This window comes from Oryzias latipes, chromosome 17 (genome assembly GCF_053564925.1).
Source record: "Oryzias latipes strain Hd-rR chromosome 17, Olatipes_Hd-rR_3.1".
In the NCBI taxonomy this organism is placed as follows: domain Eukaryota; kingdom Metazoa; phylum Chordata; class Actinopteri; order Beloniformes; family Adrianichthyidae; genus Oryzias; species Oryzias latipes.
The window spans coordinates 35213130-35234811 of record NC_136253.1 but is presented as its reverse complement, the minus strand read 5'-3'; the positions used below and the strand labels follow the sequence as shown (position 1 = coordinate 35234811).

The following is a 21682-nucleotide window of genomic DNA, read 5'->3' as shown; positions in this document are numbered from 1 at the left end:
TGCAGAACACGTGAGGAAGACGAGGCTTGTATAATTGATGTGAAATGGAGGAAGAACAGCAAAAACATCCTGTTCTGGCTGCGGTTGTCTTGTCGGCCCCTGAAGGGATTCAGGAAGCGGCAGATGACTCATCCTCTCTGCTAAACGCACGTTTAGTAAAACACACGGCAGCTTCAGGTGCATCTGCCATCACGCTGCATTTACTGCAGCTCCGAGATCCGGCTCTCTGCTGCTCTCTGAAGACGGAGGAGACGCTCCCCCGCAGGAACATTCAGGCTGGTTCCTGTGGCTGCACCGTCACACGAATGTGGCTCATGTTCATGTGTGACGTTTGGACACGTCAGAGCCTCCCAGTGTCGGCTTCAGTCAGTCAATTAGTTAGAAGAGTTAAAAAAAAAAAAGCTCTGTTGACCCCAAACATCTGCAGATGTTGAAAGTTCCAGAATGAGCTCACAGGAAACACGAGCCGAACAGAACCAGGCGTTCCTCTGGAGGCCGTGCAGCTCTGATCTGGACATGAAATCTTCATTAGGAGGCGCAGACCTCGGCGCTCCGGAGGAAGCAGGAGACTCCTGCTCCCTCCTGCTTCCTGTTCTTCTCTTCTGCACCTTCCTTCTTCCTCCAACAGCCTCCTGTAGGAGACTCCTGGAGGAAGTAGGAAGGTGCAGGAATCTGAATGAAGAAGCAGGCGGCTTTTGAACCGACTAGTTGCTTTCAAACCATCAAAAGTGTCAAAGACATCCAATTTATGAATTTAAAAAGCTCCAAGCAAGAATCCAGAAGGACATTTTCTGTTTGGATCGTGGAAATCACTTGAATTTGCTGCAGCGGCGCTCCTCCAAGTTTTGGATGAAATCTCTGAATGTAGGTCAGGTGCTGGCAGGAAGCTGCTGGCGGCGAGCGGCCTGTAAGGCAGCACTGAGGGTTCAGAAAGGAAAAAGCTGCCATAAGACGGATTCTGTGAGAGAAACGGCTGACGTGTGTGTGTGTGTGTGTGTGTGTGTCCCTCATACATCTGCTGAACACCTTTCAATATCTCCCATTGATCCCAGACCAGATGTATTAAAACAACTGCGAGCTTCCCGCCCCGAGGGTCCACTTAGTACCGAGTCCAATAACAGTTCGACAGCCCGCCGGCTAATGGAGACTCTTATCAAAGCGCCAGTCGGCCATGCTTTGTCTACCCCCCCCCGCCTGTCCACGCCGTCCCTCAGCTTTGTGCTTCAAAGCCCTGATGAACAATCAGCGCATCTCTCATTATTGAACATATGAGATTCATTTAGTCCCGCAGCAGCCTGGAGTGATGTTATTACAGGAAAATCAATGTCCCTCCTGTTGTTCTCTGGGCTGGGGGGTGGAGGGGGGGGCGCACACACACACATCTGCTTTCATAATACAACTGCTGACCTTGCTGTCAAAGACTGAGCCAGAGAGGCCGACTGTTGTTTATCAGAGCTTTATCAAGCCTCTGCGGCCTCACAGACATCAGGCTGGGGGGGGGGGGGGTGTTAACAGTTCCTGCATAAATAAATGATTTATCGTTCCAGTTTGGAGATCCTCCGCTCACTTCTTTTACCCAGAATTCCTGAGATCCAGGGATTCCCTTCATTCCTGAAAACACAGCAGACCTGCTGGATGACCTTTTGACCTTTTAAAGAGGACGGCTCAATAGGGTGGGTGTGGGTGTGTATGGGGGGGCGCTGTCATTTTTTTTGACATGATTGTATTGATAAAAAAGATGAGACAAATCTACAGGCAATTCCTCCAGGAATCGTGGGCCGAGGTCACGTCAACCCGCCGCCGCCGCCGCCGCCGCTTCCAGAGAAAACTTCAATCCGCTCAGAAACGGATTCTGGGATTAGAAACCAGCTTCTATGGGTGTCGTAGTGTGAAAGTGTCCATCATAAAGTCCATTTCCAGAAGCACAGTATGTGAACAAACGTCTCAGGGTTGACCTGACTGACCGCCATCTTTCTACAGCAGCCCAGGAGGGACAAACCAAACCCCATAAGCTCTGGAGGAGACCTTTGAGCTTCTCAGGGTTGCTGGATTTTCTTTTCTTTTTTTTTGTGGTTTGAAGTGAGAGGCTGACGTGACGTTTCAGCCCAAAGGTTTCAAAACCTACAGAAGAAAAAAACTCTGGTCGGCGCTGATAGAAAAAAAAAACCCTCCAAGGACGCAGATACTGCAGAAGACACGAGGTCTGACACACTTTTATTATGTTTAAACAGGCAGACGCAGCGTCTGCATAGCGTCTATCAGCTCAGCCAGTCAAGAATGTCAACAAATATGACCAGCAGTCGCCTCAGGCAAACATCATCATCATATTTCAATGAAGCTTGGGAGCAAACTTCCCTTTAGACGCTGTGCGGCAGCAGCTTCAGGTGAAGGTTGGAGTTTACGTGGTTCTTTAAATGCAACATGTTTACTACCTTGAATCAACATGGAAGGCCGTCTCCCACAGACACCACCGACACTGGTCATACGTGGAAAAAGGGAGAAATGTTTTTACGTTGAATGTTCACAGATGTGTCAGGAATGAACCACGCTAAGAACACGGCATGAACATGTGATTATTGTGCTTTCAGTGGTGATTCCTGCCGTTTATGCCTCAGAAAAGTTATACATCAGTGAAGTCTGTCAGACAAATGTGAGACGGTCGTGGAAAGACACACATTTGTGTACGCATCTCACAAAAATCACACACGATTTACGTAATAAACGACATAAAATACACTAAACTGCATTATTCTCAACCAACAGTGTTAAATGTCCAGAAACTCTCCTTTGAGTTTGAATTCACGTAAAGACTGAAACCCTCGACGGACGGAAGAAACACGCACGAACGACGCAATGGAACACGAAAGACCAGAATGTCATTCGTGGGAAATGCGTTAAACGGATGTAGCGGCTGCGTGACGCGACCCTCACCGCGAAGTGCTGAAGCATCAGAGTCAGAGAAAAAAAACAAGAACACAATGTACACAAAAAAAACCCCACAGACATGCAAATACACACATACATGTTTACCAACATGGGATTAAAATTCATGCATAGGTTGACATGTTAACAGTAACATAATTTTTATTTTCTTTAGTTTTTCAAACTTAAAGATTTTTGTCCAAACACGGTTTTGTTCCAGAAACAGAAGAACATTTCTGGACGATTCAGACATAAAAATGATTCTGAAGTTATACTCTTTAAAAAAACGGAGTTACATAAACAATATTCACACATTTGAATGTGTGGATTCAAATAATCGAACATATTTCTATGTTTCACTGAAATTCTTGTTTTTTATTTTTCTAAATCTCTTTTTATCGCGTTTTCTGCTCGCGGATCCTCCGCGTTCTCGTTTTTGTGATTAAAGGAACTAAAGTAACGCGTTACAATCCTACTTTTACTTTTAAAGGCCAGTGACGTGTCTGTTGGGGGGGGGGGGGGTTACTGTGATCCAGAAAAGGAAGGTTCTTCCTCGTTTCTGCGACCTCCAACGTCCCCCCCACCCGACGCGCGTGCGTGTTTGTGCGCGCAGCCTCGGCAGCTCCCAGACGCGCAGACAGACAGACGGATCGACAGACGAGACACCCCCGCATAGTTTCCGTCAGCCCGGTGACGTCTCCGCCTCTCGTGCCTGTGACGTGCGGGGCTGCGCGGAGCGTCTCGCCGCATCTCGTTCAGGACCCGGGAGGCGCGCGGACGACCGTCACGGCTCAGGCGAGTGTCCGGCGGGGAGCGCGCGGTCCGCCGCGGATCTCCGGTTCCGACTAACGGCAGCGGTTCATCGGCGGGGTGGTGGGGGGGGGGGGAGCTAACCTGCTTTAGCCGCCCGCATCGCCCTCCATCAGCGGCTAACACGCTCGGTCCGCTGCGGTAACCGGCGTATCGGCCTCCGTGCGGGGGCAGCGTCCCTCTCGAGGCTCCGCTGACCGTCGGAGAGTTCGGTCCGAACCGGGTCGGACCGTTTTACGGGTTAAGTTAGCTGCCTTTTTGAAGCCGTTTGTTTCTGTTGGGCTGCGCGGGGGTGGGGGGTTCGCTGGTTACTGAAGACCCCCCCCCCCGCCGGTTTTAACGGATTTCCTCCTAAAGTCTGTTCGCCCTCAGTTCTGCCTGACAGGATCAGACTCGACCCTCCCGCTCACCGGAGCGCGGCTCCCCCCGCAGACGGTAGTGCAGACAGTGAATGTCATTACCGGGACTGTCTGCGTGCCGGACGGGGAGGGGGGGGGGGGGGTATGGCGCGTACGTGCCTTCCCTGCGGCAGCGAAGGGAGCACCTCCGGGACGGGGGGCTCACTGCGGGCTCACAGATGATGTGCGGGAGTCCCGAGCAGACCGGAGGTCCGTAACCCCCCCGTGGGTTTGGCCTCACAAACAGCGTCATTCCGGGGGAGAGAAACCCGCAAACCCCGCAGCTGCAGCAGAAGCGTCGCGTGCTCCCCTTTGATGCGGGACGAGCCCGCAGAAATCCTGTTCAGGATCACGCATGTGTGGCCGTCGTACTGCAGCAGCACGAGCGTGTGCGCGCGTCAGTGTGCGTGCAGGGGCTCCTGCTGTTTACCTGCTCCGGTTAAGTGAAACCTGAGAGTCTTAAAGGCAGACAACCCCCCCCCCCCCCCCTTAACGGTTTCATCAATAGTTTTTCACGGCGCTGATGGGGGTCAGCGCGGGGGCAAGTGGACCCCGGGGGTGGGGTGGGGGGTAAAGGGGTTTACGTTTACATCTTAAAGGCAGAAAACAGAGAAACCGCTTTATTTAATAATCGGATTTCATGGAAAGGAGTCCGATTATCGGAGTGATCGAAGTACCGGAAACGGGCTTCATGGGGGAGAGGGGGGGGGGGTTACGGAGGAGAATATTACTCTTGTTAACATTCTCAATGCAGACTTTAGGGTGGGTGGGGGGGCGTCTCACCAAAGGGGGGAGGGGTTTAAATGCTAAAATAAGCATTTAGTTGCCCCCTCCGTTCTAAAATGCGTCTTTCTCATTTCCTTCAGGCCCCAGAAGAACTGAAAGCATCATGACCTCCTACCAGAAGCTCCGCCTATTTTAGGACCCGTTTACCACGAGCGCTCAGGATGGCCGGCACCAGCGTGAAGACGCCCTTCAAGGACCTGACCTCCTTCAAGGGCAGCATGAAGCGGCTGTACCGCGAGCGCATGGAGGACGCCCCCATCAAGAAGAGGGTGATGGCGGAGATCCACTTGAAGCGCCGCTGCTTGGACTCCTTCCCCAAAGCCCCCAAAGTGAAGAGGGAGCAGGAGGAGGCGCTCCACGACGCCGAGGGCCGTTCTGAGCTGCAGGCCGCCGGCGCCGCCAGCGCCCTGGACCTGAGTCCGGGACTCAAACACACGCTGGCGCAGTTCACCCTCAGCAGCCAGAGCTCCCTCGGGGGCCCGGCCGCCTTCTCGGCCCGCACCGGCCCCGAGCATTCCGCTGCCGGTTTGCCCCCTTTGCCCTCCCCGCCCGTTTTGGGAGGGGGGCCCCTGCTGGTTCCCTGCGACAGCTCCACCGAACTCACCCACTCCCTGCTGGAGGGAGAGTCCATCTCCTGCTTCGTGGTGGGGGGGGAGAAGCGGCTGTGCCTGCCGCAGGTGCTGAACTCGGTGCTGCGGGACTTCTCGCTGCAGCAGATCAACACCGTCTGCGACGAGCTGTACGTGTACTGCTCCCGCTGCGATGCCGAGCAGCTGCACATCCTGAAGGTGCTGGGCATCCTGCCCTTCAACGCGCCGTCCTGCGGCCTCATCACGCTGACGGACGCCCAGCGGCTGTGCAACGCCCTGCTGCGTCCCGGCGCCGTCCTGCCCCCCGACCCCAGCGGGAAGCTGTCGGTGCTGAAGGAGAGCGAGACCAGCTTCCAGGTGGAGCACCAGTGTCTGGGCATGTGTCAGGGCCTGTTCGCGCCGCAGTTCTACAGCCAGCCCGAGGCGCCGTGCATCCAGTGCGTGGAGTGCCAGCTGCTGTTCTCGCCCCAGACCTTCGTCATGCATTCGCACAAGTCGCCCGACAAGAGGACCTGCCACTGGGGCTTCGACTCGGCCAAGTGGCCCTGCTACCTGCAGCTGGCCAGGAAGTACCAGGGGACCGCCGAGGAGCCCAAGCTCAAGCTGCTGCTGGACGAGGTCAAGGAGAAGTTCAACTACCAGCTCCGGAGATCAGCGGACAAAGTAAGTGAACCGCAGAAGGCTGCCGAGCCAGAACCGCCAGAACCCTGAACCGGGTCCATGACTGGTTTCCATTTGCACCTAATGGTCAAAGGCTCCGTGAAAGGATGGGGGTGTAACGGTTCGTTTGAACCACGGTCTGATTCTCTGCCCTAAAGTGGATCCAGATCCTCTTGATCCAAACTTCCAGCAGTGAGACTCAGACAGAAATTCCTGCTACTGAACAGTTTTCCAGATTCTTGGATTTCTTCCAGATCATCAAGTTAAATAAAATCTGTGTCCAAACCAACAAGTAAACTAGAATGAATGTCAAATCCATTCACATGATAGTTTCCCAAAGTTCATCCAAAGGGAACATTCGTGGAACATTCTAGCACATGTATATATATGTGTGTCGTCCGCTGTGATTGGTCGTTTTTATGTCATAGTCACATTATCCTACCGTACCTCAATGCAGATGATATATACTAAGATGGATTATTATTTGGTCTGTTGTTGAGACCGTTTATTAAAGATTTAGGTTGTAGGTTGTTTTGAGTCGATGAACGACTTTTCTCAGATCGATCTTGTTGGGTCAGTCGATTGCCGCCCCCCCCCCCCAAAGGGTCTTGGAGGTGGACATGGGTTTGATGTTGTGACGGATCAGGTTCCTTTGATGTTGTCCCGGGGACGGGTTCCTGGGTTTGGGGGGTTGAAATGTTCGGCCCTGCAGGTCTGAGGACGCGTCCGTCCAGCAGACCCGGTCAGACCGTCTGTCTGCAGCGTCCCTGCAGGTCAGCTGAAGGTCACTCCCCATCAACCAGGCTGCCGGTTCGATCCCCGATCACGTTAACCAGCTTTACATGTAACCACTGCCGTCCGTCCCCTACAGAGTCCCGCCGGGTCGGGTCACGGTTACAGCTCCTCTTTCTAGGAAAGAATGAATATTCTTTAACATGCTTACAGAATGACTAAAATGGTATGATCCAAACAATATTTCTGATACTTTGGTCATTAATTATTAACCCTTGCCCAGAGTTGCCTAGCAACCAGAAGTAAAACCTGCTTTAATTTTGTAAAATCCATATTTTCCAAGGACCTTTCTACCTGCTAGCAAAGCACGGCCAGGATTCTATCGTTTTGTCTTCACGTGGAAATAAAAACAAGGTAGGAGGAAATGTGCCGGTCGGAGGTCAGAGGTAAAGGCTCTGACCTCTGACCCCTCATCCTCCTGGTTGTGGGCGGAGCCTGTGTCTGGTTGGTGCAGCTACGTCCCTCCTGAAGTGAACTGCAGCTCGTTGCCGTTGCAGCTTCTTTATCAGCAGAGAAAACTGGAGCAAAGGGGCCCGCAGAGCCCCCCCACCACAGGAGTTAGATGTGACAGCAAAGGGCTTATTATGGTCTGTCTCTGCGGGTTCTGGTGGACCTTGTTGCTCAAAGGCAAAGGAACATGAGGCAGCAGCAAACTGAGTGGAAGCAGACAACAGGTGAGACAGCAGCCAGACCGTGCGTGGAGCATGGCGGCTGCGCGGCAGCCAGACCGTGCGTGGAGCATGGCGGCTGCGCGTGCGTGGGGCATGGCGGCTGCACGTGCGTGGAGCATGGCGGCTGCGCGTGCGATGAGAGCTGCAGGCGGGGATGACACATCTTTGGGTTTCCGTCTCACACTTGGCCGGCTCTCACCACAGTCTGAGGTGTCGTCTTCTCTCTGCGCTGTCTGCCACTCTGGCTGCACCCCCCCCCCCCCCTCCACCCCCATGCGTTGGTCTGTTGGAGCAGACAATCACCCAGAATGCCACAGGAGATGATGGCTAAGGAACCTGAAGGAAACCGGTGATTTGTGGCGTATAAAGCCTCTCTGAAGCAGAAGGATGAGTGTGCAGAAGCCCCCCCCCCCCCCCCCCCCCCCCCCCCCCGAGTGTGCTCCCTGTTTCTGCGTAATGAAAGTGCTGAAGAGGAAGTGAGGCGGGTGGACCGTCTGTCACCCTGAACATCCCCTGGAGTCGGGGGGGGGCGTCCAGCCACCTCGCTGCTGTGCTGTGACTCATCTTTTCCCCAGTCTGGCAGATGTTTTTGGAGCCCCCCCTCCCTCCTCAGTGTCGGTCTGAGCCCTCACACACACACACACACACACACACACACCCCGTCAATGCTCACATTGACTACGTTGGGTTTTTTCACTGGCGGCATCCCTCCTCCCATGGTGGCGTCCTGTCAGAGCTGTTTCAGACTGCAGCACCGGACGCCATAATCCTCACTTTGTGCCTAAAAGTTGTGCAGATCTGAGTAAACAGGCGCAGACGCCGCGGACAGACGGCGATATGACTGGTGGCGTTCTTCTCGTGACGTTTCTGGTCTGCGAGGCGGTGAAGGTCGCCCATAATTAAGGATGACACATCAGACGGGTATTTTCCGCTTTCTTAGAAGGCAGGAAGCTGCGAACATGTGGCTTTGGCTTTACCCACTTATGAAACTTCACTGCATGCCAGAAGTTTCTGCAGCATGTAAACAATCCCGAGCGTTGCTCACGTTCGGCTCCCATCTGGAGACGTTTCTCCTGCAGAGGTGAGGCGTTTTTGGGGTTTGAACCCGCAGCTGTTCAGCAGGGAGGCTGCAGGCGCGTCTGGACTCAGCAGCGTGGTCCAAACAGGGAAAATGTGTTTGTTGTTTGTGAGACTCAGTCAGACAGCAACAACGGCCCTCCTCTGTCTGTCACCGTCTGCGCAGACCGCAGACGGCTGCACCACTTTGGCTTCCTCTCAACCCTATCTGGAAACCAGAGACTTCATTACCTCAGACCAGCTGCACTGTCTGTCTTCCTGTCTGTCTGTCTTCCTGTCTGCCTGTATTTCTGTCTGCCTGTATTCCCGTCTCACTGTCTCACTGTCTCACTGTCTGCCTGCATTTCTGTCTCACTGTCTGCCTGTCTCACTGTCTGCCTGTCTTCCTGTCTTCCTGTCTGCCTGTCTCACTGTCTGCCTGTATTCCCATCTCACTGTATTCCCATCTCACTGTCTGCCTGTCTCACTGTCTGCCTGTATTCCCATCTCACTGTCTTCCTGTCTCACTGTCTGCCTGTATTTCTGTCTCACTGTCTTCCTGTCTCACTGTCTGCCTGTCTTCCTGTCTCACTGTCTGCCTATCTTTCTGTCTTACTGTCTGCCTGTCTCACTGTCTGCCTGTCTTCCTGTCTCACTGTCTGCCTTTCTCACTGTCTGCCTGTATTTCTGTCTTACTGTCTGCCTGTCTTTCTGTCTGCTTGTCTTCCTGTCTCACTGTCTGCCTGTATTTCTGTCTCACTGTCTCCCTGTCTTCCTGTCTGCCTGTCTGTACCGTTTATCCTCTCCCTCTGTTGCGTTCTTTCTGTTGGTTCTTCACACATTCAGCTCTTTGTCATCCTCTGGTTCTTGTCTCCACCTGAGACGCAGACAAAAACGCAGGAAACAGACAAATGACCTGATATCCACGACGCAGACGACACGCAGACGGACAGGCAGACAGCCTGGCGGGGGGGCTGGTTCTGGACTCTTCCCTGTTTGTGTTCAGACGTTCTCCTTGATTTTGCCCCAAAGAAGAATGTTGTCCATGTACCCCCCCCCCAGGTCATGCCTGCATGAGGATGAATGGAATAAAAGAGGAAACTTGACCCCCCCCCCCCCCCCCCCCCCCGGTTTTCTGGGTTTTCTAACATTTAGAGGTGGAGGAGAAACTTCTCCTTAACACCCCCTTAAATAACCAGCACCATATGACACGCGATCATTGTGAGGGGGGGGGGGTGTTCGTGTCCACTCCAGTGCTCTGAAGGGGCTCACAGGGGCCCCTCAGGTGGGAGGGGCTGAACCAGGGGGCCTCTGGTATGTCACCATCAGGTCAGTATTACGGAGCTCACTGAGGGGGGAGGGGGGCAGTTTTCCGTCCCGTCCCACAAAACAAGACGTATTTCCCACCCGAGTCTCGTTATCTTGCAACAAGCCCCCCCTCCGTGTTTGCATGCCGGTGGTGGTGAGGCCGCAAAAATGGATTTGTCCAGGCAGAGGGGAGGAGCCCCGCCCGTCCCAGCCACATGTCCTGCAACCCCCCCCCAAGACTCAACACACGAGCTGAGGAAAGAGTCTGCGCAGATAGAAGTGTGTCTGCGCTGCAGTCAGGCGTTTCGATGCAGACGAGCTGCAGGAACGCGGCTGCAAACAGATATGCGCCCCTCCCCCGGCGACTGTGTTTTTCACCAAATACTCGCTCTTAATGCCACATTAAGGGCCCCGCCCCCCCCAGACAGGAACAGGTAATCAAATGCCCCGAAGCCCTGACCTCCATGCTGCTCGGGGCCGGCTGAAGGCGGCGCTCCGCTTCTGCACGCTGATGGGTTTTTCACGCCGTTATTCCCACCTGCAGCGCTGCCACTCATGGGGATCGTGGCGCACACATGCAAACATGCCGCCGTGTTGCCTCACATCACTGGGGGGTCCGGCTCCGCTCAGGTGGAGCCAAGTTTCCCTGTGGTTTCCCATCATCCTTTGCTTCTTCTCAGCTCTCTGTGTGAGTGGTCTTCTTTACAGTTATGGATTTTTATGCAGATTGCGTGTCTGCAAACTGGATGTTGACTCTGGCGGGGAAATGGCCGACGCTCCTGCTGGGGAGATGTGCCCCCCCCAGAAGCTTATCAACCCTGACTTTCCCCTTCAAAGACCGCAGCGTCGCTCGCCGTTTTACTTCTGCCCTTGCTCAACCAGCGGCTGTGACAGGGCCGCTCTGTGACGACGGGCATCCGGATGCCGGCGCCGGCCGCAGTGAGTCATCGCTCCGCTGCTGAGCTTTTGAGGGGGGGGGGGGCAGCAGATATCCCAGTGAAGCGGAGCGGCCCACACCTGAAGACAGATTTGACTATTTCAGTAAAGACACCAAGACGCTGACGGCGTCCTGACTCAGACGAATGAGTCACAGGAAGCTGCAGGAGATGCGTCTGCGCTCCTCCATCAGTCGGGGGGGTCACACATGCACAGGACCCCCCCACCCCCCCCACCGCCTTCTCCGTCCTGCTGACTGAGTCACGGAGCTCCATGCTGCTCCCAGCTCCCCGAGGAGCCAGGCCAGCGATTTATCACCTGTTTGATCTTCGACCAGGTGTGTCGGCTGAGCGCTCTGACTCAACTGTAATGAGATTTTCCAAACCCCGCCGCGCCTCCCCGGCTGCTCCTCCAGACGAAGGAGTCTGGAGATTAAATTCACTTCAGAAGTTTGAAACCCCCTTTAGAAGTGGAGGGAGGGTCACGCTCACATTTGCAGCGTTTGCGTGGCAGAGTGGGTCACACTCTGCTCCTGCAGAGAGGAGCAGCAGAGGCTTCAAACGCGCGGGGGGAGGCGCTGCGGGGAGACGGAGGAGCGGTCGCTCCAGAGGCTCCTCCGAGAAGGCGCAGTGGAGAACGGGGCTGCTGAACATCACCGAGACATTATGGGATGTTCTGACATAAGGAGCCTCCTCCTGTGCTGGGAGGCGTGTCAGTGGAAGCTGTGAACGTGTTGCTCAGAGAGCAGGTCGGCCTGTCTCCATTTTGTGATTTCTGTGAGGCTGGCGTGCTGGCAGCCTCGCTCGGCTCTCACTCTGCTTAGCAACGCTCGCCTCCCCCGCCTCCCTCACCCCCCTCCTGTCTCTCAGCTCTCCGGCTTGTTTCATCTTCCCAGCCGTGAGTTCCTCCTAACGGAGAACCGCCGGCTCCGGGTGGGCTTCAGCCGCCACCTGCTCTTTGAAGAAGGTCCTCGCCGACCGTTCCAACCCGCCAAAGGTCGTCTTTTCCTGCGCTAACGGCGTCTGCGTCACCGCATCCTTCCTGTTTCTCTGAAACGGAGGATTTCAGGACGTCTTCATGGAAACAGAGAAGCTTGTCTTTCATTTAAAGCTCTCTGTCACACGGACGCACTTACGCACACACAACACACACACACTCCACACAAACACACCACACACACACACACACTCCACACACACACACACACACACACTCATCACACACACACACTGTGGCCCAGATGAAGCTCAGATGATGAGTACAGTCATCCGCAGACAAGACAAGGGCCCACTGGCCTCATTCTCAGTGGATGCGTCCTCGGGGGGCGTGGCCTGCGCTCGTGTCTGTATTTGTTTGCTGGCAGTGAACTGCGTCATCCTCCCACATCGATGCTCTCTCCCATGTTTGTGTGTGCTCTCTCACATAGGTGAGCCCCAACAGCTTTAGTAATTATTCTGGTCCTGGGGGGGGGGGAGTGGAGCGCGCACGCTGAGCCGCTCTGCTGGAGGCCGCCGCTGACACATATACGGCGGCTTCAAAGCCTCGTTAGGCTGCCGCTTACAGAACGGCCGTCCAGGAGGGTTCTGCTCAGAGGTTCTGAAGACTCCACAGGGTTCTTCAGAACCTCTGAGCAGAACTCCAATATATTTGACTGATGCTTCATTATTGCAGCATCAAATCTGACCCTATTGATCCGTTTGTCCTGTAGGAGGCGCACAGGGATTCCTTCAGTTTCATTACTGTGACTGACCATCTTCAGTGCTTTCGTTTGCCCCAAAGGTGAACAGGAGGCAGTTGCTTAAACAAACAGCCCCCACGCAGCAGCGGGATGCGCCGCAGCTTCGGCGTCTCCTGTGCCGACGGTCTGATTGAAGCCTGAGAGCGTCACCATGGAAACCTGTCTTCTCAGTCCTGAACAAGCCCCGCCCCCTCGGAACTGCTGTCAGGCGTGTTTGATGTAGAGGGTTAAACGGCTGGATGTTGGGGGGTATCGAGCCTTTAGGCTATGGGGGGGTCAAAGTTTTGTGTGTGTTTAAGTCATGGCTTCCGTGTGTGTTTCTGTGTGTGTGTCTGATGGTTATCAGTGTCTGGTATTTGTCTCTCCAGCCATTCAGAGGTAAATGTGTCGGCGTGGTTGTGGGCGGGGCAGCAGACAGTCGTCTGCCGTCTGCTGGTTTGTTTAGGCGCCGTGCCGACCTCTCTACTTCCTGTTTCCACGCGTCACCTGTTTGTCTGGCCGTCCACCTGTCAGAGCCGGTTCCTCTGCGGTTTATTGCTGTTTATCCTTGAGGACGGTCCAGTGGTTCTGGTTCTGGACGTCGTAAACCTTTTCCTTATCAGACAAAAGCTAAGCTGTAAACATTTGTCGTCTTTTTATGGATTTGGCGTCTCACGTCCTCCAATAAATGACTTTCTGGATTCGTTCTCCCACATCAGTCTGTGTGGGGAGGGCCAGCAGAAACCATGCTGCTCCTCCAGGGGGGGTGTTCATCTGGGGGTCGGCGACAGAACTCTGATGTTAAGGTGGTTCCTGGTCTCTGTAGTTCTGAGCTTCATGAAGGATCTGCTCTGAACCGGATCTCTGCTTGATCTCAGGTTTCTGTGAGGAAAGTGCGTGCACGTCTGTCCGTTACCGTGCACGTATGGAGATACCATCTCTGTTTATAGCACAGCGTCTCTGTGCGTGAGGGGAGTCCACGTGACCACGTAGGGGCTGGACCTCCGTCTGTGTCGGTTTGTGTCAAAGGCTCCTCTGCCTCAGGGGTGTAGCGTCCAGCCGGGGCCTCCTCCTGCTTTCTGAGAGGAGGACGAGTCCTCTGGTCCCAAACTGAAGAAATGACCGCAGACACACACAGACAGAGTCACGGATGTTCCTGCAGCTCCTGCCTCTGCATGAGCGCCTGCTGCAGAAATGTCACGTGCGCCGTGGAAGTGGGTCACTGAAGTTCACATGGCGGCGTGTGTCTGCGGCGCTCGGGGGTGATGCGTGTGAAGCCGACAGACTGCAGGTGATTAAGAACAGCAGAGTTCAGCGCGGAGTGGGATCTGCCTTTGTCAGGAGGTGTGTGTGGGGAGGGGGGCACAAAGAAGTGCTCATCCTTTGGGGGGGGGGTTGTGTTTGTAGTGGGCCGTCCTGGGTCAGAACCTGCACTTAGGTCATGAACTGTAGGGTTCAGACAGAAACCACAACCTCTGAGACATGAACGAATGGTGACACCTAAACTTCCTGTTTCCCGCCGCCCTTCCTGCTCACCTGACAGTGACCCCCCCCCCACGCCACAGCAGTGCATGTGCTCATTATCAACACGCTCTTTGCTCTGCTATAAACGTGTGTGGGTGGTAGTGTTCTGACATTCTTGGTTTACTGTCACATGCACACGCACGTGCACATGCACGAGGACAAACGGGAATCACACAAAGTGTAAAATCCCTGCTGGGGGGGGGTTCCACAGAACTTCCACCGCAGTGTTGTTTTCTCCTTTTGTCCTCCCCCCTCCTCCCTGGCGGCTCTGCAGTGCTGCCTCCTGGATGGAAAAAAGGAAAAACCTCCAACCACAAGTATTTTCAGACGGACGAGCCCCCGCCTGTGCTCCGGCCCACCTGCAGCCGGGGGGGGCGCATGTTCTGACGCACTCGACATGTCTGTGGAGGGGGGGGGGCTCTGCAGATTATCTCTCTATAGATTTTTGTCTCACTGCCGATTGATCAGTTTTATTGTGAAAATCCCTCATTCTGATGGTTTTATTGTGAAAATCCCTCATTCTGATCTGGCAGGCTCGCTCAGAAGGTCACAGGACTTTTCCTGCGTAGTTTTCATGCTCCTTCCTTCTGATGATGAAGACCCTCATGTCTGTCACGGACCTCCTCTGTCTGTTAGGAGGCGTTCGCCATGCCTCCTTTTGACCTTCTGCTCTTCTGGTCTCCGCCTCCTCTGCGCTGAGGTCACCCTTTTTCACGCCTTTTCTGTGTCAGACGCCCCAGTTGGACGTGTAGTCCGTCTCCTTTGTCTAAAGGGTCGTCTCCAGTCTAAAACACGGAGGCGCTTCATCTGCAGCGTTCACCAAACCGCTGATCATCAAACCATCATCGGGTCTGGATCCGTCCAAACCTTTCAGTCCGTTTTGTTTCCCTGCAGCCACGGTTCCGGGGTCACTTCCTGTCTCTGTGGCATTTGTCTGACCTCTGACCTGTTTTGAAAATCGTTTCTGTGAACAGTTTCCGGAATATTTATTTTCAGTAGAATATCAGGAACCATCTTTCTCACTTCCTGTCTCTGCAGCAAATGTCTGACCTTTGACCTATGTCCTGTTTCTCTCCGTACATCAGAAGACGGGGGAGGAAGAGGAGGGCCGCGTGAGGAAGAACTCTGCAGATCTCTGCTCTGTTAATAAGTTGGACGATGCTGAACCTGCCAGAAAGGTCAGTCAAAGCCCCGCCCCCTACGGTCTACATCTGTACCTCTCACCGTCTTTGTGTGTGTGTGTGTGTGTGTGACTTTTTCTCTGTCTTTTGTGTCTTATAAAGTCTTTTTTGTTGCTGTTGTGTCACATTCCCAGTTTGTATGATTTGTGCTCCACAGGGTAAACCGTCTCCCCCCGCTCTGCTCTACAGCCATGTTTTCCCAGACATCAAGGAGGAGCCAGGACCCCCCACCCTGGTCCATCCCAGGTACTGCACCTGACTCGCTCACAAAAGACACTCAGGTTCCCATCATGCCTCTGGCTGCAGACGCCCTGACGTTCAGAATCAGACTCCATTTTTCATGGGGACAACATGATCAGACCTGTGCTGCTGAGGCTTCTGGGTAATGGAGTCTTTGCCATAGAAAACTGTTTATTCGAAGTTTGTTTTTTGGAGGAGCCCCCCCCCCCCCCCCCCCATTAATCTGACTGGGATTACAGCCAAGAATTCGGGGTTTATGCTGCTGTGGTTGATGACTGACGTCAGAGTGTGTGTGGGGGGGTCTGGTCACCTGGCAGCCTCTGTGCACAGAGAGGGGGGAGGGGGGCCAGGTCTCTGCTGACATCTGAGAACTGTTCTTTTTTGGGGTGGGGGGCACAGGGAGGGGCAGCAGAGCCACTGAGCTGTCAGGCTTCACCTGGTTCAGTGCTGCAGCCTCCCTTGGGGGGCAGGGAGTCTCAGCGCCCCTCTTCTTGGCGTGCAGCCCACACAAACAGGAAGTGAGGGCCTGTAGTCTCCTCTGGAGGAGCTAAAAGACTGGCTGGAGGTTGAGTGGTGGACCCCCCCACCAAAGCAAACAGAGCAGCTGCTTCATCTTTATGCTGTCATGCGTCTCCTTTTCTCTGCAGTTACTACCTGTACACCTACGATAAGATGGTGGCGCCCAACGTGTCCCTGCGGAGGGAGGCGGAGGTGAACCCCGACATGCTGGGGGCGCTGCTCAGACAGCACTACGGCCACAGAGCCCCGGACGAGCCCCCAGTGGGTGAGTGAGCAGACAGCGGTTCAGAACCAAACACGTCCATGAAATGCTGCTTCTGTTTGACAAACGCCGGAGTTCCAGTTTGAGACCAACGTTTGTTTTTACAAAAGTCTCCATTTGATTTTATTACAGTGAGAAAAAAGGTTTGATTCTAAAACCAACATTTACTCTGAGATTCCAGATCAGCTGGAAGTTTTTCAGCATTTATGTGAACAGAACAAAAGAAAACGTGACGACTTTTCATTTGTATGAAACACACCTGTACAAAAATGATCTCACACACACATTTGATGGTGATAAACGGGCGGTTAGTGACCCCCCCTCCAGTGATGAGTCACGTCTACAGCTGTTGGACCCCCCCTCTGTTTGCTAGACCCCTTCTTTTACTCTTTAAGCCCCACCCTCCTTCATCTCAGCCTCTCTATCACACTTCTGCCCGCCCAGATCTTAGTGAATGTAATCAATGCCTCCATTCTATTATTTCCCATGATGCACCTCTGAGGCCAGCCTCAGCTGTGGGACAGCGCGCGGCGGCGTTCAGCGCTCCCACACCGACGCGGGGAAAGTTGGTGGGCGGTTCGGTAGCGCTTTGGCAGGGAAAGTGTGAGCCCCGAGGTCGGGTGTAGGCGGGGGGGTGCGCACCTGCACACCTCCCACTTCCTGTCTCTTAACCGCTTTTACCCCCTCTGTCTGGCTGTCCTCCTCAGGTCTTCACGCGTCGCCCCCCCTCACAGAGGAGGCCAAACCCCGCTGTGCCGGAGCCGCCTCGGCCACCGAGTGCCAAAGCCCGGCAGTTTCCATGGAGACCGGCAGCCCGGGCTGCAGGAAAGCCGCCCACATCCCCCCCCACAGGCTTCCTCCCCCTCCTGTGCCGCTGTTGTCCTCGGTAACGGAAGCAACGGACACAAATTCTTCCACGGGCGGCGCTGCGGCGGCCGGGGGGGGTCCGGAGGACGACAAGGACAGGATCGTGGTGGAGATCATCCAGATGTACAGCCGGCAGCAGGAGAAGCTCAACTCCACGCTGCACAAGCAGCTGCAGCTGGAGATGGTGAGAGCGTGCCCACACACTGGACCCCCCCATAACGGTGTATGTAGATGCTGGGGGGGTCACATATTCATTACAGGCTACCAGAACAACCACAGAAGGACTCCCCAGGAATGTTTGGTGGTACCAGAGGTCGGGTCCTGAACGGGTCCTTGTGTCTTCAGGAGCTGGAGGCGCTGCGGGGGGGCGAGGCGGCGCGGCTGCGGGAGCTGAGCGCAGAGCAGCGGGAGCTGCGCAGCGAGCTGGAGGCGGTCCACAGCGAGCAGACCCGGCAGCTCAGCCAGGCGCGCCAGGAGCAGCTGGAGCTGGAGACGCGTCTGGAGCAGCTCCGCCAGCAGGCCTGCGCCTGCGAGCCGGGGGCCCAGCGCCAGCAGGAGGCCCACTACGCCGCGCAGGTACGGAGCGGCGCCCGAACGGCACACGGTCGTACCGTCAGCTGTATCTGAGAACCCTGTGAGCGCAGCGTCAGGAAACTGTTTCCTTCCAGCTCCAACCAAATCCACTCAATCCAGTCTGACGGTTTCAGGAAACGGATGCCGCCATGTTGGAGCCAGGCGCTGTCAGAGAGCAGCGATTGGTCTGAGTCGGTCTTTCATCATTTCCATGGCAACCACTCTCACCAATATTGAGCTTGTTAAAGGCCACATGAAATCTGTTTTGAACGTTGGTCGTGGGGGCCAACAGGCTCCACCTACTTTTATTGAGGCATCTGATTGGTCCGTTTATAACCTGAATAACTTTAACTACAGAAAAAATATCAGTAAAAAAAATTAGAATGATCAAGTAGAACAGAACAGTTCTTCTGACCAATAGAATGACTGAGATGTTTATGTCTCTATTGAAGTCTGCGGGAGTTTGGCTTCTTGGAGCCACTTCCTGTTGAAGCGCCAGAGGGGAGGGGCCACACAGTCCAGTTCTCAGATACAGTCGATGCTTTCAGAGATGATTTTGGTTCTGCAGGATTCTGGTCGGCTCTGCCCTCCGAAGCGTTCTGGTTTTCGTCCCGCTGAACCCCTTCTCCTGTGCCCCCCCCAGCTGTCGGAGCTGCGTCAGAGGCTGGAGCGGGCCGAGGCCGACAGGCAGGAGCTGCAGGAGGAGCTGCGCAGGGAGCGGGAGGCCCGGGAGCGGCTGGAGCGCACCATCGCCCAGCTCAAGCAACAGATGGCGCAGACCGGCCTGATGGGAGGCAGCCCCTCTCCTCCTCTAACCCCCTCCACCGGCCCCCCAACCACCCACTCCCCTCCCTCCTCCTCCTCTTTGGCTGAGCCTCCCATGTCTGGCCAAAAGTAGCTGCTCCTCCTCCTCCCCCCCGTTCTGCCGACTCAACGGACAAACAGATCCTGAAGCAGAAGGGAGCTTTCATCTTGCCCCCCCCCCCATTTCAGCAATGACTTTTATTTTGAAATTTGACTTACTGTTGTTTTTCTTTCTACTTCTCTCTGAAAATATTTAAAGATTTGTGGGCATGTATGTTTGAATTAACTTATAGTTTCTACTGAACAAACCGCTGCTTGACAGACAGGAAGTGACAGACCAATCACTGACCCCGCTCTGCCCCCCCACTCTGGTATTTCTGGAGTGAGACTTGATTTTGGACATCAGCCCCTCCCTGACTGAACGCAGACGCAGGGAAGGGTCACGTCTGTTTTTCTTTAACCAGCAGCGACGGAACAGACGATTTACTCGTTTCTACAGATGCCGTCAATCATCACGAGGAGCCACGCCCTCTCCCATGTGGGAGGAGCCATCAGTGATGCTTGAAGTGACTGCTCTAGTGGCTCCCTCCCCCTGAATCATTAGGGTCTGGATTCTCGCCTCGGCCAGGCAGCGCTGGACTCCTCCCCTCACGTCACCGCCTGAACCAGCAGCCACGCCCACATTAGTGCCAAAGCTGGTGCTGCGCGCCGCTGTTTCTACGTTTATCCATATCATGATCCTTTGCTGCCCCCCACCCCCCAAACTTCACAGCCGAAGCCGTTAGTCCAACCTTTTGGGTTCTCCCCCCAGCTTTCCGCCTGGCTGAACAAACATCCCCTGCCAGGGAAGAGGGGAGGGGGGCACTGGGGGCCCCCCAGTGCATGCTGGGTGGCCTGGATGCTGCAGAGGAAGCCCTTTTTGTTGCAGAATAAGGGTAGCTGCTGTTGTGGGGGCCCTCCGCTCACCCTTGGGTGGCAATGCTGTGGGTCCCCCCTGCTCTCTGCATCCTCTCCCACAGTCATTCACCCAGCTGGGGGGGGGGCTCGGCTCAGGAGAGCAGGAAGACATCCAGTCTGAAAAAAAGCGGCCTTTTGTGGCGCCGGCTGCAGCTCCGTGTGTAAATAACGGCGTAACGGGACGCTCAGCTTTTTTATGCATCTGCTGATAATGCAGACTGATAGACGTCCCACTGTGCTCCATCCTGGTCCTCCCGGCCCCCCCTCAGTGACAGACCCTGAACGGGGAGGGAGGTATGGAGGCCGGTGCTGGAGAAGAAAACCCATAAACTCGAAACCTTTATTCTAATAATGAAAGAAGATATTTAACGCATTAATGAAAGATTTATACTGTCTTTGTAAATACAATAGTCCTAATATATTAGCTGTTCTTCTATAAATCATTTCAGGAGGTCAGAATCTGGACCAGAACCTCATGCTTTTCTACACAAACCCACTGCGGATGGGGATGGGGGGGGGGGGGTCATCAGAAAACAGCCAAATAGGAAAATGAGACCCGGTTCCGCCGCCCTCCTCCTCCTCCCGTGTTTCTGAACTGATGCAACTGTTTGGTGGATTTGTATCTTAGCAGAGTTTTTAAAGTGTAGTGCAAGGCTTTTCGCTCTTTGTTAAAAAGCCCCGCCCCCAGAGCCGCGTTGCAGAAACTGTATTTCAGGAAAGACAAATGTCCCATTGTTTGCATGTTCCGTTGCCCTTCATCTCGTCTCAGAGCCACTCTTCGTCTGTTTTTAGCCAAAAAAAAAAAGAAGAATTTTTTTTTTGTCGGGAAGGCTCACATGCATGAATCTAAAGCTGTACATTTTAACCCTTAACGGTTCTATATCCAGCCTGAGGGAGTCTAAGCTCCTTTAATTGGATGTCCTTTGTGTGGGGGGGTCATTGACCTCTGACTGAAGCAAAACATCTATATCAGTATTAGTGAAAGTTCACATCTTCCCCTCTAAAGAAACTCAGATATTTGTCCACTCCAACACGAGCAGACGTGTAGAAAAATACATTTATTTTTTGTTGTTTTACGCTGAAAATTGTTTGCATTTGTTACGGGGGGGGGTCTCTCCTCTGTGTGCAGTGCAGATATTCCCCGGGACACGGATCAGTACAAACCAGTCCCACAGGATCTTTGTGTGTGCGGGGGGGGGGGGGCCGTCATCTCCAGCCTCTGGAGGGGCAGCGATGGGGGGTGGGGGGGGGTGGATCACACGTATCACTGTTTACTGCATTTTCATTGAACATATCCAGATAAAGATGGATGGACCCCCCCTCTGCGGCGTCAGAACTCCAGTTTGACGAGAGTTTGGTTCTTGCATGAATAGAGACACTGTTCTCCTACCTCATGTTGTGATATAAGATGTTTTTTAAACCCAGGACACCGCATCTCTAACTGTCCATCATCCATACTGACTAGTAGAGCCTGTAAAAGCTTTTAGCCGATACCTCAGTTGTATTTAATGTTTGCTCATATGTTCCTCCTGGTTTGAGACGGTGTAAATAAACCCTGTATAGACGATGAACTTGGATCCAATTCAAGTAAAGTTCTGTAGTGTCAAGGCCGCTCGTGTCCTGTGCTTTGATCCTCTCTAACGTACTGCACAGAAAGATGAATATCCACCACAAATCATTAAATATCACACTTTTATTTCTCACTTAATGTTTAAGGAATATTGTATTTTGTCATTTAGAGGCTAGAGCTTGAAATAATAGAGTGACTTTTCCCTGCTGACGCTCAGCATGAAAAACCTCCATAAGAAGTTCTCTTTTGATGTTAGACGGGACTTTTCCATCCCACTGGTGTTCATGATTTATTCACACATTTCATTAGTGAGCAGTTGTTGAACGAGCTGAATGAACATTTCCACTCAAAGGTCTGGAGCGCTGCTGCATCCAAGTCCACTCCAGGTGTGACCACATCCACAGGAGGGAGCAGAAGCTCGGCCAGAAAACGAGTCAGAGGGGGAGAAGGACGTGCAGGATGCAAGAACTCCCAGGGACTATGATGTGTTAAAGGGCATGTACTTGTATAGCGCTTTTCTACCTACAAGGACAAAGCGC

At 54.0% G+C, this 21682-nt stretch overlaps 1 protein-coding gene across 3 annotated transcripts; it reads left to right on the top strand.

The window, feature by feature from the left end:
* The first annotated feature begins 3436 nt into the window (after nucleotides 1–3436).
* On the top strand, nucleotides 3437–21184 carry skila (SKI-like proto-oncogene a). Of its 3 annotated transcripts, none has more exons than XM_023964867.2 (8): nucleotides 3437–3717; nucleotides 4997–6169; nucleotides 15256–15348; nucleotides 15509–15597; nucleotides 16239–16375; nucleotides 17080–17423; nucleotides 17585–17815; nucleotides 18456–21184. In XM_023964867.2, exons 2-8 carry the CDS (start codon nucleotides 5078–5080, stop codon nucleotides 18708–18710), a joined length of 2241 nt encoding a protein of 746 aa, XP_023820635.1. In that variant the 5' UTR covers nucleotides 3437–3717; nucleotides 4997–5077; the 3' UTR covers nucleotides 18711–21184. The 3 variants fall into 3 exon arrangements, with proteins under 3 accessions (XP_023820635.1, XP_023820633.1, XP_023820634.1); XM_023964865.2 differs by having other exon boundaries at nucleotides 3458–3717; nucleotides 18381–21184; XM_023964866.2 differs by lacking the exon at nucleotides 3437–3717 and adding an exon at nucleotides 3833–3972 and having other exon boundaries at nucleotides 18381–21184.
* Nucleotides 21185–21682: the final 498 nt, after the last annotated feature.

Coding starts and splice junctions, on each gene's coding strand:
- skila (XM_023964865.2), top strand. CDS start 5,078: ATGGCCGGCACCAGCGTGAAGACGCCCTTCAAGGACCTGACCTCCTTC. Junction 15,598..16,238: donor CCCACCCTGGTCCATCCCAG/GTACTGCACCTG, acceptor TTTTCTCTGCAG/TTACTACCTGTACACCTACG. Junction 16,376..17,079: donor CCCGGACGAGCCCCCAGTGG/GTGAGTGAGCAG, acceptor TGTCCTCCTCAG/GTCTTCACGCGTCGCCCCCC.